Below are 16,717 nucleotides of genomic sequence, written 5' to 3' on the forward strand. Positions count from 1 at the left end.
TATATATATATATATACACATACACACATACACACATATACATATACATACACACATATACATATACACATATACATATACATACACACACACACACACACACACACACACACACACACACATATACATACACACACACACACACACACACACACACACACACACACACACACACACACACACACACACACACACACACACACACACACACACACACACACACACACACACATACACATACACATACCGAACCTTCAATGATCATTTAGAATCCCTAAACTCTTTAGCTGTTGATACCGGTTGAAAGAAATGCTCAGTCCTTCTTCACAAGACATTTTGACGAGTCACAGCACTAAAAGCTCAGTTAGTAACAACATTAACAACGGCTACGTGTCTCAGTCGGCCATGAAAGTGTGACAGATGTGCACAACTCTGAGGACCTCAAACGGAAACACCTAAAAGGAGTTCAGTAATCATTTTGACTTGTGTATTCCTACTGTGACATGTAAAATGTCATCTGTATAAAATGCCTTTTATGTGGTAAAGCCAAATGCTTCATGTTAACAACTTCCTAAAATAAACTTTCTATATTTTACTACTCTTTTACAGCGGTTACTTACATTTTCTTGAGTGCGTAGAAGTGTCTTATCCATGACTTTCAGTGCACAGACATCCCCGGTGGCCTTCTCCCGGACTACTTGGACTTCGCCGAAGCGACCACGACCGACCACCGCACGCAGTTCAAAGTCATCCGCACCCGGCTGCATGGCCCGAAGTTCTGAGACCACTTCAGAAACTGTTTCACAAACACACACACAAACATACACAGATGTATTCACCCATTGTTGGGAAACAACCTTTAGGATGTAAAATTGGCTGGCATTTAAAATAACACACCAATATTGTGTAATGGTCTATATTTGCTAATTGTGAATTATAGTGATCTCTTTTTAGGATGTCACTTTATGCTGAAAAAAACTGAGACTAGAAACAGTATAAACTGTTATGGTCTTCAAAAACAGCTCAAAAGCAGAATAAATCCTACACATATGTAAAATGCATGCTTACACTTATTGACAAAATTTGCCACATGGTGTATCTTCATGAGCTCTGGGGAGATGCACTCTTCGTACAGTAGCAGGAGGGCCTCCAGAAACTCTTCCCGACCTAAAGCACAGCCTCCCTGCTGCAGGCTGACTCGACCCTGGGGACGATAATACATAAACACAGGAAACGGAAGTCAGCTACTGACTGGTATTATACAGTACAGGTGTCTATAAATATGTACAGTTAATGTGAAGTATACATAACCTTACCTGAAACACTTGGTTGAGTCGCGAGCTGCGGCTGGTGATGGGGTCCCCGGAGGACTGCATCGTTTTCAGGCTTCCGTGAGTCCCGTATTTAAACTTCAACATGGCTTCTTAACAACAGACAACCTGAGCGGGTGACACACACAGTAGGTCGAAGTGAAAGGAAGAACTTACTTACACGTTAACTGATTAATGGTGTACACGACGGTAGAGGTTATATGTAAACCGAGGAAAAACTGTGACATGAAATGACAACAATGCGTCGCTTTAGCGTGCTAAAGTTAACGTTTGCTAACTCCGTTAACGAACAAGAACGTTGACGCAGTTTTAGTGTCGTCCAGTTACATTCACAGAGACTAAACACTGGTATAAGGTTACTCACCAGACTGCCATGCAGGTAATTATAATGTAATTGTCAATATATACAAAGAAACATTGACATGCTAGGAGCACACTGTTTTCCCTCAACGTTGTTTCCGGTCAACTTTCAAATTTTTGCGCGTTCGCCGCCCATCTCTCGAGTCTGCTGAGAGATGGCGGCGTGTGATTGGTTCACTGGAACTTCCGGGGCGGGTCCTGCTGCTGCTTTAAACCAATGACTGATGATTCAGACCTGTCGCTGTTCAACCTTCAACACTACAAAAGAAAGACTCATGAATAGGAAGGATTGTTTTTGTTATGTGTAATGTACATAAACGGAAAATGAATGAAGACAATGTCCAGTAGAATTGGAGAGTAATACATTTTCACAGATGCAGTTACTGCAGATCTGAAATACCACGTCTATTTGGTTTTATATTGTAGCCAATGAATCAGGGATATTTGTTGGGACAAATGTCACTCATTTTACAGGAGTACTCCGGTCATTTATATTGTCAAAATTAGCCTCTTTGCTTATTTATCATTCCGACCTGCATGCATCACACAGCTGTTGCTTTCACACCCCATCAATTTAAAACAATTCCCCTTTTTCAAACACTTAATGAAATGTAACAGACTCTAAAATAAAAGAGAGCTAAAACAATCATACAGGCATCATCACAAGACTCTGAATAAAACATGTTCCTAGAATTCATTTAGGCATAATAAATAACATGCAATAATTTGCAGATCACCAAAATCAGGGCCAAAACTTTTATTTTCAACAGATTTACATGTTTCATTGCGGTCAGTTACAGTTTTTCAAAATTTCAGGGTCAAATATTCTAGACTAACAGGGGGCGTAGTGGAGATACTGGGGACTGGCCAGCTGCCTTTAGCCTGCCCCAGTTGGTGCAGCGGGTGCTGGTGATAAGGTTAGGGTTGAGTTTGGGATTTGGGGTTGGGAGCAGGGTTAGGTTTGGGAGTGGGGTTGGGGTTGGGAGCGGGGTTGGGAGTTGGGTTTGGGTTGGGAACGGGATTGGGATTGGGAGGTGTAGGGGCAGGGGCAGGGGCAATATAGCACCCTCTCTTGTGCCACTGCATGTCCCGCACACGTCGGACGGACTGGATCTGAGGTGCAGTGGCTCCCCAATCGTTCCAGTGCTTGAAATCTCCACGCTCAAACACATACTGGCGCCCTCTGTAGCCTGGATACATGTATCCCACCCACCTTCAGAGGGAGGAGAAAGAGCAGTGTGTTACATGTCTTTAAAAACTTAAACTTAACTTAAAAAATATAATAATTATAAATAATGTTTAGCACTGGGACGGTTACAGCTTACGTTCCACTGATAGCCTTGGCGCTGGCCACACGGTCTTGGAAACCATGAGCCCACAGACTGGGGACGTCATCATCAACAATCTCCATCTTCCTACTTTCAAAGCCTGCATTCTCAAACAGGTGCAGCTTATGATCTGCACTGTCCTGGAGAGAAAAACAATAGGTTTGAGCGTGTTTGCCAGGATGTTACACTTGCTCATATTACACTGATAGTACTGACCACTTTCAGAGGCCTGAATGAGCTCAGGCTGTAGCTACTCAGGCAGTTGGTCCAGGTGCTCCAGCGAGGATACTCTCCTTTCTCCAGCACAAACTGCTCTCCTGCAAAACCTGGACGCTCAAACCCCACCCATCTGAAAGTATGGACAAAATGCATTACGTATAAATGCACACAGTAACCCTAAACAAGGGCAACAACTAGAAAACAGGATGTAGATGCAGTAAAACTTGATTACTCACGGTCCCGACTCCACAATGACCGAGCCAATTTTCTGCGTCTTCTCCAACACATCTTTACATTCACCAGACAACTCCAACTTCTTTCCGCGAAAGTTCTCGAACTCAAAAACTGCCAACTGTAAGACAGGTGGAGAAGTTGGATGCTGTGTGATCTGCACCATCGACATAGTCCCAATGCATGGTCTTTTTTTAACACATTTACTAATTTGTGTGCCAAATGTTCAAGTCACCAGCAATGTTTTTGTCGAATTATAGGTACCTTATATGTGGCTCCGGCCCCTCCTTGGCCCTTCTCTGCAGGCAGCTGGTCTGGGTTCCCCTGCTGGTCTGTCATTTTGCTTCTACAAAGCACAGCAATTACTTTGTTTAATGCTGTAAGTACTGACGTTAGATAGATTTTTAATGTTAGGTTGAATTTATGGAGAAAAGGTGTGTTTACTGCATAAAAACAAACATTATCAAACTTTAAAACATGGTCACAGGTACCATGTATCAGATCTAAATCTATAAAATCCAATCCAAGACATTTCAACACTTTTACTTGTTTACTTCACTGAAATCCTAGTGGCGTCCGTTGTATTTGTAGGAATACCACATTAATAGTGCACACACAAAATGCTACTTAAGAAGCATGCATTTGGATGCAGATGGAAGAGCAGACAGGGAGAGAGGAAAAAGAGAAAGGCCTGTCGGAGAGAGGGATGATCCTCATTTTTTACCTGGATGGCCTGTGCTTCAGTGCACCACGTACAAGCCACGCTCTCCGTCTTTCCTCTTTCTTTCCTCTCTTTTCTGTCCGTCTCAGTGTGAGGGTGTGTGTGAGTGTGGAGGCCTGGCGAGCGGTCGTTGGAGGCCAGTGGGGGTATTTATGGTTTATTTTTGGCCACAGCAGCAAAAAGCCTGTTGATGCAGCAAGTCTGTCGCACCCATTGTGTCCATCACACTGCTTCTCAATAGGCTTGCCCCTCTGTCCCTGGCACACGCTGCCCAGCTCTGCCCGTACTGCCATCCTGACCATGATCCTTTAGTGGGCACACGCACTGACAGCCAGCCAAGAGAATGAACAGAGATCAGTCTCACTCAGCAGTATTGGCCCCACCCAGCTAATTTGCACTCCAGTTTCCTGTCTTCTATTTGTTTCTTTACCTTTCTCTTCATCCAGCGTTCAAAAAGTTGCATCCATTAAGGTTGCTTACAGTAGGTGAATGAGACTACGTCGTCAATATTTCCTAATTGTGTCTTAATACTGACCAGTGGACGTGTGCGTCTTCATGCTCCACGGCATGCCCACCTTTTGCACTGTGGTATGAAAGCTTCCCATGAAAAACATACACTCGATTGCATTTCATAGAAAAGTTTTAATAAAATTCCCTCAATTTCCTCTTATCATACAGCATGTTGATCTTAAATGATTACAGCAATGATGACAGTCACTCTTTAACAATAAAAAGGCACATAAAAACATCTGGAGCAGATTTCTGGGTTAAAGATTTCACAAAACACACTTCCTGATTCTGGTTATAGCATGCTCAGAATTCCCTCCAAACTCATTGTAGATTTTCTAATCAGCTATTGGGCGTTTTCATAAAAACCAGGAAGTGCATCTTTAAGTTTTGTGGACCTGGAAAGAGAAGACCGACATTCATGGTGCAACAAATAGAAAAATTCCCCTGACCATGTTACTACAGTTAGGTACTTGATTATTCTATTGCTTAGCTGTACTGTATGGACGGTCATTTGTTATATATATTTTTTAAAGTGCTTAAAAGTATATTTGAGACAATCTGCGATTGGAAAGATGACGTAAAAGGCATTTTTGTACAATTTAAACTAAAATACACACAAGGTGCGATCCATTATTTATAGTCGGTATTTTCTGTACATATGTGTGTATGTGTGAAGGTAGATATCCAGCTGAAGGCCTAATGTCATCAGTCCCTGTCAGCATATGATGGACTAACACATTCACACAACAAGACAATCCATGGCTTTGCTCTAAATTACGTTGGTGTCCTCCCCCTCCATTGAGCCTCTGTACAGCAGTAGATAAAACACGTACTTGGCATTAACACAGTCTAGGCACAAAGCCTCGGCACCATATTTCATTTACCAGCCAGAAAAGCCTGAACTCCCCTCCTGCATATCTCAGTGAAGGTCCAAATTAAGGCACTCAAAGATCAAAATGGAGCAATCGTGGCAAGGCGTCTGTCAGCAAGCAGCTGAGATGGATTGATTCGTGCTGAACAGCAATGGCGCAGTGTCGTCTCCTTAAGGGAATAAGAGAAAGAAAAGTTCAGGAAGAAGTTTTCCAAATCACAGACTACAGGAGGCATCAACTTTATGTAATATATTTGATCAGATGTCGTTTGTTGGATGGGTTTATCTGTAAGTACTCTACACTGCCACGAGTGCATTCATTTTCAGCAACAGTGGCACTCAAATCCATAACCCTGTTACATCGGCATGTCCTTTTCACTTACTGTAGCTGATGTGCGTGAAGGTAAGAGCAAAAATGTAGCTGCTAGCAGCAATTCCACAAAATTGAGGATGTCTTTACCCACTGTGCAATTTAGATCTTGACAGGAGAAAGCTTTTCAGAAATATGGCCCACTTCCTGTTTTGGTCTTCGCTGTCAGTATTTTACACAGTCGCATCAAATAACACACGTGTTCCTGACAGCGCTGCCGGAAAGTTCAAACCATTCGCTTTCTGTTATCGCAAACCTATTCAGCTGTCTTGTATTATGACTCACAAGCTTATTAGTCCTTTTGAATAATGCCTTCACTCCTACAGTAATTCAGAGTATAAGCCAAATGTCAAAAATGTTCTCGCTTAATACTCCTCTATGGCTGAGCCTTTTAAGTCCAATATAATGCTCAACATATCACAAGCAATGTATGGGTTATGAACAAGTGCTTGTTATTAAGACCAGTATCAGAATTCTGTTGCTAAATAGGAAAGTCACCAAAAAGATGCTTTTTATTCATACATAGTGTGCCCACTGGATCATCTTTGTATGAGAGGAAGCTAAAAGTATTTAACAGAATTAGAATGCTGGTAAAATTAGAAAAAAAGAAAGAAGAGTTATGTTGAGACATGAAAAAGGTTTCGGTGATTCAAAAATGCAAAAAACATGTCGCTCCTGATGTACTAACTCTAAAATGTAAAGAAAACCCCCCTGAAAGAACAATAGGTGGTTGGTCCCAAGTCTATAACAAGGAAAAAGCTAAACTTTCTTTTTAAATTCATATTTTATTATGTAGAAAAGAATCAGTGTCTTTGGAATTTCAATTATCACCTAATCCATATGGCTCACCTGCGTCTGGCTAAGTCTCGCCGTCGTACTGACTGAGGCGCTTCTTAGACTTCAGCTCTTTCAGCCATGCGGGAGAGGAGACGGCCCTGAGTGGCACACAGAATCACAGGTGAGAGGAGTGTCATGATTAAAGATTTTTATACATTTTTGGAAATGTGCTGTCATGCTCTTTTTCTCACCCTCCGTCCATGCCGCCTATGGGCGGCAGCACTCGTGCAGCACCCGCAAGACGAGCGGCAGGGCGAGGAGAGCAGGACAGTTGTGAGGGAGGCGGTGCTACTTCCTCTTTTTGACTTTCCTTCTCCTCTCTTCCCTTATCTTCTTCTGCTTTGTCTCCTCCTCCAGTTCCTCCTCCACTTGTTCTCTTTTTTAGCTGAGCCTTGGGGAGAAAGTGAAGGACACTTTACTCAAATGCCGCCCACCATGTTACGGATCACGCAGTTTATTATGAAAACTGGGAAACATACGTATACTGAAGCTCTTCTCAAACTCTGAGAACTTACTATTAAGGCTGCAGGGCTCAAACCAGGGAACATGGGGACTCTCTGAGAGGTGGGAGGAGGAGAACACACTATCTTCAGTTTAGGCTGCTCCTCCTCAGAGTCCGAATCCCTTTGCTTAGAAGATGCCTCCTTTTCATCTAAAAACACAGATATAATGGCTCAGTCAGTACATGCAGTAAATCCACATTTCCAGACCGCTTTTAGTCTGGAGCGGATATGTTTGATTGATCCATTGCTTGTTTGTTTGAAAAGTTTGGATGACATTATGGATGCAGCAGTAACCTGTGGATTCAGAGATCCCCCAGTCCGGGCTTTTCATCACAGGAAAACCTCCACGTAGCGAGCGTGGCGGGCGAGTCCGATTTCGCCTCTTACCCAGATCTGCCTTCGATCTCTGTGCGCTGGTGTCGAGGAGATTAGTGGAGCTCTGTGTACCGACACACACACACACACAGAATCCAGCAAGCAATGAACACACTGTTTAACGGACCTGATGCAAGAGTGCGTGTTTTCCCAGGTAGGTTTGCAAATGAACAACCAAACTACACGTTAATGTTTGTAGTGTCGTGTTTGTGTCACCATTCGGGAAAGGGGGAGGAGTAGAAATAAAGAATCACCAACCTCAGGGAATGGAGCGTGCTCAGGCTCACTGTGAAAGTCAGTGGTATCAACGTCTTCAGAGACTTCAGGATCCTGGTCAGGGACGAGCTTTGGACTGAAGAGAGACGAGGCTTTTTAAAATCATGTATGAGCCCAGAATGAAGTTATAACTAAAAGGACATTGTTTAGATGCTTTCAGTCCAAGTTCAGGAGTTTTCTGAGTTCCTGTGTTGTGCTCTATTAGCCACAAGGGGGCACAGAGAGCTCAAGTCTAGAAGAAACCTGATGTCACATTTTAGTTTGCAGCTACACTTAGTTGGGTTGTCACAGGTTTTATATTTAAAAAACAGAAAATGCTAATTGCATGTCTGGTTATGCTGAATATTTAAGTTTTGTCATTGCAAATGTTGTTATCGGCATGCACTACATGCTCCGCTGATCATACTGTGAAGCCGGAGCTTAACTCGGCCCTCCAAACCCAAACTGCACTTTCAGGCTACTTACTTTCAGAGGTCAGTGTCAGATAGCTACAGAATAGAGCTTCTATTTGCAGGTGTGCTCAGTTTGAATAAAATAATCTCAATGTGAAGCCACACCTTTTGCGCAAGACACAAGGAAAGACACTTCAACCTGTCTGGTCCTGTCTGTCTCCCATTAAGGGAGACGAAAGATACAGTCTGCAGTTCACAGCATGTGTGTGTGTGTGTGTGTGTGTGTGTGTGTGTGTGTGTGTGTGTGTGTGTGTGTGTCTAGGGTGTGTATATACCTGCCAATGTCAGATGTCTGTTCACAAGCCCCATTCTGCTCGTCTGGCTCATTGCTGATCAAAGCATCAGTGTCCTCGTCGTTTATGCTATAACTGTTAACCTGAGACAGAGACAGAGACAGAAAGACATTCAATTAAAAAACATATCATATCATGCATCAGAACCAGAGACATGTTTTGCTAGACTGAACTCCAGATAACTACCACTGCTCCTCTTCCTCTCTCTATTAGATCGACTGCTTTATCACACAAAAAAATCAAATGATGTGCTGTTCTGTAAATCTGCACATTAGAACTTCACATTGCGGCGCTGAGGCAGAGAGAGAAACCGGACTGTGTGCTGAGCCAAGATCAGTAACTACAGAGGGGGAGAGAGAGAGGACTAAGGACCAGCCAAGCATGCATCTTTTAATGAGCCGGTCACAGAGGCTGGGCTGTCCTCAATAAACACCATGAGCACCGGCATACACACCTATATGCCCACACTGACACACTGACGCTGTCACGCCCACATGCTGGAATGCATGGACACACACCCACACACACAAACACGTTCCAAACAAAAGCAACTACTGTGCACTTCCTCGCACACATTCCTTTAAGCTCGCTTCACATTTTGTCAAGGGGCACATCCCGCTGTTGTGTCGTCTGATGTTGTCACCTGGATACAACACAACACTCTTGTAAACACCGCTGCCCTCCGTACGATTTCACACACACACACACACACACACACACATCTCATCTCCTGCAAAAGTCAGTTTATTACTCTACGTCATTTGCACAATGCCTGTTGTCTGGCAACATCACAGCATGAATGACTAGGCTTCCAGTGATTTTCCTATAACCCCAGACTGTGTTTAGATGCAGGGACAAACAGAGTCTGTTCTAGCAGAGACAAAGTCTACGGTGGTGCAATTACATCCTTTTTCGGCACATCACGGAGTTGAAAACTTTCCTTTCATTTTAGTCCAAAAAGCTTCTTGTGAATTCAAAAATGGTCTTTATTCATTTTTATAAATGTTTCCTCTTTGGCAGTGGTACGAGTATAGCGTGCAACACTGGGCACGTGTATGAAATGTTGTCTGTCTGGCGCAGGTAGCATGAAGGAGGGTTTATCAGAGCTTTTCTGCTGTTACCTGTAGGTCTGTCACTATGAGCGGTACGTGTTTGTGCAGCTTTAATGTACATTTGCACAGCCTGTTTCAGAGTGACGTACACATTATAGAAACCCTATACAGGCATTGTGTTCCTTATTTTAAAAAGTATTGTAAAAATAATCCACACAATGACAATCTCTAAGTGTCGACATAAACTACAACTCTAATCTGCAATAAACCTGTCAGTGAGAATTTGCCGGTGTGCTCTGGAGGGCGGAGGACGTACAAGTCAAGACAGAGTGGGCTTTATTATAGTTTACCTCCAAAACATTTTTTGTCAAGGTTGCTGGAATGTGCAAAGACAGCTTGTTTGTGGCGCAGTGGAGAAGATAACGTCTAAAGATGCCACACGCACAACTAACCGAGACGCTTCTACAGAATAATAGATGAAGACTGTCAACAAAACATCCCCTCGAATAAAGGAAAGTGATGGATCATCAAATTAAAAGTGGACATATAGCCTGCAGGTTGTTTTCTCCTTTTGGTCTTTGTAGCTCCTGTGTGCTGAAACCCACATATACAAACAGACACAGACACACACACACACACACAGACACACACACACACACACACACACTCACTCACCCTCACTTCCAGTCAGCAGCCACAGTAAACACTACAAAACTAACAAGACAGATTTCAGCCTGTATATGTCTCAAAAAACTAACTCCTGTGTTGCAGATGGCGCCCAAAGATACATTTTTGTTTTATATCCAAAGCAGATGATGATGAGATATAAATATAAAGAGATTAGTATTAAGTAAATCACATATAGCTGCTATTATGCTATTTTGGCAGAAGATTTCCTGTAGACCTTTACAACATGCTACATTGAAGGCTTTCTCATCATTAAGTCTTTTATAATACTTGCTTCATCTTGAAAAAACAATATTATAACATATAAATAAACATGTGTACTGGGGTATAGTGTTCGTACTTCCAAAAAAATAGTCCTGAATTATATTATCAGTATTATGTAATTAAAACATAATTATAATCCAATGCAATGGTTATTATAATATATGTATTAGGCTCTAATGTAATGATATATAGAGGTAAAAAGCTGTAAAATGGCAGCAGGACTAAACCAGCTTCAACTAAAGATCAACACAGAGGGTGCAGACATACACAGACATACTTGGATAAACCTTGTCTAACTGTGTCCCACTATGTTATAGTTATAGCTTTATCTCTGACACACACCGCAGACACAGACGGAAAGGGCAATGCATGTCCACTGATACAAACACTGCATTCGGACAACTTTATCAGATAACTTCCTGTAACACTGCCACTGCCTATACTGCGCTCCCTTTTCACATTTGCATGGTTATCTGTGAACACATGGACGGGGAGTTATTACACTATCGAGAGACATGGAGCTGTTAAAATCACCGAAGCCCTTGGGTCTTAAATTTGACAAACCCCAGGCCCTAAAAGCTGCTACTGTATGTTCATTCATCAATGCACCGATCTGTCAATTAAAATGAGCTCGTCAAACCTTTACAGGCTATTAATGTCAAATCTGACTGTCATTTGTCAGGTGAATTATTTAGACGCGACCTGTATATGATAAGAACAGAGCATTTCAGAGCCTCCATTGGTGTCTGCTGGTTGACTACATCAGCTCTTACAGAGCAGGGCTCGGCGGCTCTCCTCTGCAGACTCTGCCGACTTCTGACGGAGAAGCGACGCAGGGATCTCCTGCTACGTCTGGCGAAGCTACGCAGCGGGGACACGGCTCTCTGAAACCTTCCTCGTCCATCTGCACCTTCTTCTTCTTCCTCCTCCTCTTTACCCTCTTCCTCCTCCTCCTCCTCCTGCTTCTCTTCTGCGTTGCCCCACACCAGCTCCAGAGCCCCTTGCAAGGAGCGCCGCACGCCCCCCACCCAGCCCGCCACATGCAGCTGGGCGGCCGACAGCTTCCCTCCAAAGTACTGCATGGTGGAGAAGCTCACACGGCTGCTCGTCCAGGCACTAGGGTCACCATGGGGGGGGGGGGGGGGGGGAATGGGTCACCAGAGAAGAAGGCAATTTCTGGGTGAATCAGAAAGCTGCGTCTGTGATCCACCTTTCAGTCGTCATTTTACAATAAGCAGAAGGTAAAGAGAGCACAAGTTGTGTTTGTTTGGTGAGAAGGTTTTCGGATGTCATAAAAAAACAGATATAGTCCATCTTTCATTTGAGCGTGATCCATCCTCTATATCCATGTTTTTTGTGGTTCAGGTCACACAAACTTCCTGGAACGGTCTATTATTTACTGTCAGTGAAGAAGTAAATAGTCTGACTTAGCCATGTGTTTGCACTGTGACAACACTATTCCACAGCAGCATCCACGATGATGGATGTGACTTCCTGAACAGCAGCGTCCCGAAGAAAGACTTCCCCCATTATCGCATAATGATCCGTTTAAAAACACACTGACAGAACTCTCGTCAAAAAAGAAAAGAAAAATCTCTTGGCAGTAAAAAAAAAAATAGCAATGAAGCTGTTAGTCCTGCACACAACAGTTGTAAATATGACCTCTTTTCATGTGCACCTCCTCTCTCTCTCTCCTTTGATCAGACTCCTACTGCCACAGACTGTTTGCTTCTGTACCTACGTCCCAGTTGACATCACAACTCCATTTTCAATTCAAGAGAAAAAAAAAGGAAAAGCAGCGTGGGAAATACCCGGCACTCCGACCATCCAACGCCAGGTAGAGGGAGGTAGATCACCCCTCCACACCTGAGTGATTTCACAGAGCGCCAACACAAAGCACAGGTCTGTGCTCGGATGTGGAAAATCCAGAGGGACGGAAGGTGCGACAGGCTGAGGCCTTTAGGTGCTTTTCCGCACACCTCCCTCTCCCCCGTAGGTAAATGATGCAGGTAACTCAATGAGTCAGGTCTTTGTGAGCGGGGTTCGGCAGAGGGAACAGCAGAAAACACAACAGGAAGACTTTTGGAAAGTTGAGAGGCAGTTTGGAGCACTAGATGAGTGAGAGAATGGACAGCGGACATGTGAACTTTCCTGTCTGCGGTGTAGCCCATCCTCCTTTGAGTGTATGTGTGCCAGAAAGCGTGTGTGTAAGAGGGGGGGCAGACAGAGACAGAGAAAGAGGGGCACCATGTATGGTCATTCTGACCCGCTGCCCTGCTGACCAGATCCAAATGAGGACATGATAAGCACATAGCTCTTCTCCCTGTAAGATCTATCTTTCAGTCACTAACCTGAATGAGGGCACACGGTTGGTTGGCTGCACAGCTTGTGTTTGCTCAGTAAACACTTTCCTCATTCTGTCCTGTCAAAATAAAAGCCTTTCTCCGCCCACACAATGGCGTCTTTGATGTGGAGGGTGTTTGTTCTTGCTGCGCAGATATATTTAGAAAGATTTTATTCAACTTTACTGTTTAGTGATATGTTATAGCAGTGAAATGTGCTCTACATGAGATAAACTTGTTGGTATCTGTGCCGCAGAAGAAGGAAGTGCAATTCTTAAGAGCAGCAGTGCCACTCAGTGGTGAAAACAGGGCTGCACGCTCACCCTCAGGTCCAACAAAAGCTTCAATACCAATGGCTATGAAGGCACAATGCCTCCTTACAGTAGCTCAGTGCTTTTGTGAGTTGGTTTGTTTGCTTAAGCACACACAGCAAACAGAAACGCAATATCACAAAGACGCATGTCCACACACACACACACACACACACACACGCACACACGCACACACACACACACAGTTCAGGGCTCCAGAGTTCAGTGTTTTCATGAAGTCTGCAAAAATGTTGCATGTTCAAACAGGTGGTGAACCGATCTGCCTTGACTGGCATGGCCCTATCAGCTGTTCACTCCCTCTGGTGTACTGTGATAAGGCGTCACGCACCACCACGCCTTGATCCGTTCACCTTGAAGTGTTTGCTGCCTTGTCTCCTTTCATAATAAAGCGTGATCAAGCTTTCCTGTCATTTTCGGATGTTTAATCCGGTCTTTGAATGTGAATCAACTGAAGCACAAAACAAGCATTTTGATATCCATGTACCATATAATAAGCATAGCAACACTAACAAAAGAGTTCACACTCGGCTAATTTGTAAGAGAAAAGTGGTCGGATTCTTCCTCACATCTTTACAGACTTATAATTAACAACCTACAATTGCACACAAGCTACAAATGAATACCTTCATTATAAATTGGAAGGGAGTGACATTGATTTTACTAGTCAGAAGTATAACGTTTACTCCTCTCATGAAACGAGCATTATTGCTGTTGTTAGCAAGTTTATATATTTTTATATTCTCAGATTGGCTGAATGTTTTTCAACTAACACAAAAAGTAAAATTGGGAGTGGGTAATATTGAAAAGACCCCCTATCATAGAGGGCATATATGCAGCATTTCTTTCAATATTGCAGTATCTTTACATGGTTTGATATAGTACGTGTTATTGAAAATGAATTAAGAAACCTAAAATGCAGGGGAAAAAGAGACAGGAAGGTCAGATATTAGTTAATGCAATCGTTTGATATATTAGTTGCAAACAAACAGTTTAGCTTAGCATAAAGACTGGACACGGGGAAAGAGCTAGCTTCTCTGAGAGTTAATGTATTCATTGACAAGCTTTGGAGGTGCTGGTACGCAGGTCTTGTTACCCGTTGTTACCAGAGCCAGGCTAGCTGTCCCCCCCTGTCCCTAAACATTATGCTAAACTAAGATAAGCTAAGCTAAGCTGCTGGCTCCAGCTTAATATTTAAGTGTGGTGTCAATTTTCTAATCTAACTCTCAGCCAGACAACGCGTATTTATAAAATGTGTAACTATACCTTTAAACTCATAACAAATCAGAGTTCTTCATCATATTGATTTTTTTTTACAATGACCAAATACTACATGAGCTGTTAAAGGGTTAGATATGACAACATGTATGATGGATAACATATCTCTATTGTCTCTTGGTACATATTGTCACATCGTCACTAAATTTAGTCACAGATCTTGAATGAAGCATTTTAAATCATAATCATTTGCTAAATATTGATGCTTTAAATCAAATTGACTTCTGTATTACAAATAGTCTACATACTTAACATGTAGTCTATTCAATGCTGATTTGATTACTTCAGTAAATGGTGATTGCTAATTCCTATTAAAGTGGATAAATATGGTGACGGGAGAGGCTGACTGTATTACGACACCAAACATAAATCTAACATCATAGGCTGAACCCTCTCACTGGCTTTGCTGTGAAACCACTCACGCTCGTGTTCGGAAACATTTCTATCAGCAGAAACTCACCCATAGCTGCTGGAAATATTCCATCCAAGAGGCCCATGGGAACCAATCCATTCCTCCTTCATATGCTCATCAATATATAGATATTTCTTCTTTTAAAATGCCTTTTACTTTGAAAATATATAAAAAAATAACGCACAAATAGAAGCGAAACAAAAGTAGGTGACTGACTATTGCGCGACAAGCTGCAGAGGAACCTCACTTCCTGTTAGATTTCTTTCAGTTCTAACCACACATCTACTTTCGTGCACCACTAGACATGAAGTTCATGCAGTTTGATGGACTGTTAGTCTTTTTCTCACCACACACATACCATCTTCAGTGATTTGAGTACCGTTTGAGATTCACAGAAATATTTTGTTGTTTCTTTATCGCCACGCCTCGTAAATCAACACTTATCCTTCTCCGAGACTATTAGTATGTTTCATTTTCATTTGAATAAAATCCGCCCTTGCTGTCAGCAGATACTACTACTGACACATGACACATGCTTGTTTCATCAATCAATGTCACGCCTAGACACACACGTTCTTAAGCTGTGACTGAAACAGGGTGAAGCAAGTATAACGAGATGTCTTTTCCCGTGTTTCAGGAATGCCGATGTGCTGGTGCAGGTGAGGTGTGTGTGTGTGTGTGTGTGTGTGGCTGCCAGGCGGACCGCATCTACATGTACACTCCTGTCTCTGTACTAAAACCTCACCCTACCTGAGACATTAATCAATGTCTGCTTCCATATTGTGCTGGTGTTCACAACTGAATCTGTCAAGAGTGGGTTTAAAGTGGGGATGTACCGATCTGATAGACAGCTGGGCTTTGGGTATCGGTCGATACAGAGTACCGATCTGATACCAGTGTGTAGTGGGAGTGGGATCTTTTGTGTGTAAAGCAAAATCAAGCTTAAATCAAACATGGCTTTCCTAACATTGTAAAACAAAATGAAGTTGCATTCCAACAGAACGGGGACTGAATGTTGTATTTACCTCCTGCTCGTCTTCTTCTTCCACTTCATCCTCATCTGTCTCCTCCGCTTCCCGCCTCTGCGTCTCCTTTTCCGCTTCCTCCTCCTCCACCTGCGTGGAGATGAGCTGTTCCTCCTTCTCCTTCTCCTCCTCTTCCTCTGTCGGCTCTGGGCTGTCTGGTTTTTCCACCTGCTCCAGCGCTCTATATCCCAGAAGAGTGACAGTGTCCGGTGGCGCCTGGACGTCCTCTTTATCCTCAGAGACAGCTGACCGACTGTGGGTGAGCGGACTCGTTTCTACTTTAGCCTGCGAGCCCCATCTCTTCCGTTTGACGGAAAAGTCGTCGAAATCCACGCTAGCCGGAGACGGTCTGACGGAGAAGTCATCGTAAACAACTTCCACCCGACTCTTTGTCATTTCCTGTCGTATTGTTCTCTCCAACTCTTCCACTCTTTCTTTCTCCGCCTGCCTCTTCCTTTCCTCCTCTCTCTGTCTCTCACTCTCCATTCGCCTCCCTCTCTCCATCTCTTCTTTTTCTTGCTGTTCTTTCAGCCTCCTTTGCCTCTCTCTTTCTCTTTCCTTCGCCTCCTCCCTTAAACTTTCTTCCTCCCTCTCCTCTTGTTGGAGTCTCTCCTCTTTCTGTCCCGCCCTGTCCCTGTCCTCCTCTGTCTT

At 43.3% G+C, this 16,717-nt stretch overlaps 3 protein-coding genes across 9 annotated transcripts in view; all 3 read right to left on the reverse strand.

Annotated features, from left to right (window-relative positions):
- Window positions 1–1,787, reverse strand: part of cita (citron rho-interacting serine/threonine kinase a) — a 36,182-nt gene extending 34,395 nt beyond the window's left edge. For all 7 annotated transcript variants that reach the window (XM_031846209.1, XM_031846191.1, XM_031846165.1 and 4 more), the window contains exons 1-4: window positions 1,696–1,787; window positions 1,317–1,439; window positions 1,069–1,204; window positions 621–796 (exon numbers count right to left, since the gene is read on the reverse strand). In XM_031846209.1, the coding sequence (XP_031702069.1) occupies window positions 621–796; window positions 1,069–1,204; window positions 1,317–1,418 (414 nt within the window). In that variant the 5' untranslated portion in view covers window positions 1,419–1,439; window positions 1,696–1,787. The remainder of the gene's footprint in view (window positions 1–620; window positions 797–1,068; window positions 1,205–1,316; window positions 1,440–1,695) is intronic.
- Window positions 1,788–2,433: 646 nt separating this feature from the next.
- LOC116384357 (beta-crystallin B3-like) lies at window positions 2,434–4,710 on the reverse strand. Its single transcript, XM_031848928.1, has 6 exons — window positions 4,194–4,710; window positions 3,734–3,815; window positions 3,475–3,590; window positions 3,236–3,368; window positions 3,017–3,159; window positions 2,434–2,904 (listed from the first exon to the last, which is right to left on the reverse strand). The coding sequence occupies exons 1-6, from the start codon at window positions 4,490–4,492 to the stop codon at window positions 2,610–2,612; spliced, it is 1,068 nt and encodes a 355-aa protein (XP_031704788.1). The 5' UTR covers window positions 4,493–4,710; the 3' UTR covers window positions 2,434–2,609.
- A 102-nt stretch (window positions 4,711–4,812) lies between these two features.
- Window positions 4,813–16,717, reverse strand: part of LOC116384363 (trichohyalin-like) — a 17,847-nt gene continuing 5,942 nt past the window's right edge. Inside the window, 9 exon segments of the mRNA XM_031848941.1 lie at window positions 4,813–5,741; window positions 6,791–6,876; window positions 6,970–7,169; window positions 7,294–7,430; window positions 7,576–7,720; window positions 7,915–8,008; window positions 8,660–8,760; window positions 13,067–13,075; window positions 16,067–16,717. Coding sequence (XP_031704801.1) covers window positions 6,801–6,876; window positions 6,970–7,169; window positions 7,294–7,430; window positions 7,576–7,720; window positions 7,915–8,008; window positions 8,660–8,760; window positions 13,067–13,075; window positions 16,067–16,717 — 1,413 coding nt within the window. The 3' untranslated portion in view covers window positions 4,813–5,741; window positions 6,791–6,800.

This window comes from Anarrhichthys ocellatus, unplaced genomic scaffold (genome assembly GCF_004355925.1).
Source record: "Anarrhichthys ocellatus isolate YVR2014 unplaced genomic scaffold, GSC_Weel_1.0 scaffold1, whole genome shotgun sequence".
In the NCBI taxonomy this organism is placed as follows: domain Eukaryota; kingdom Metazoa; phylum Chordata; class Actinopteri; order Perciformes; family Anarhichadidae; genus Anarrhichthys; species Anarrhichthys ocellatus.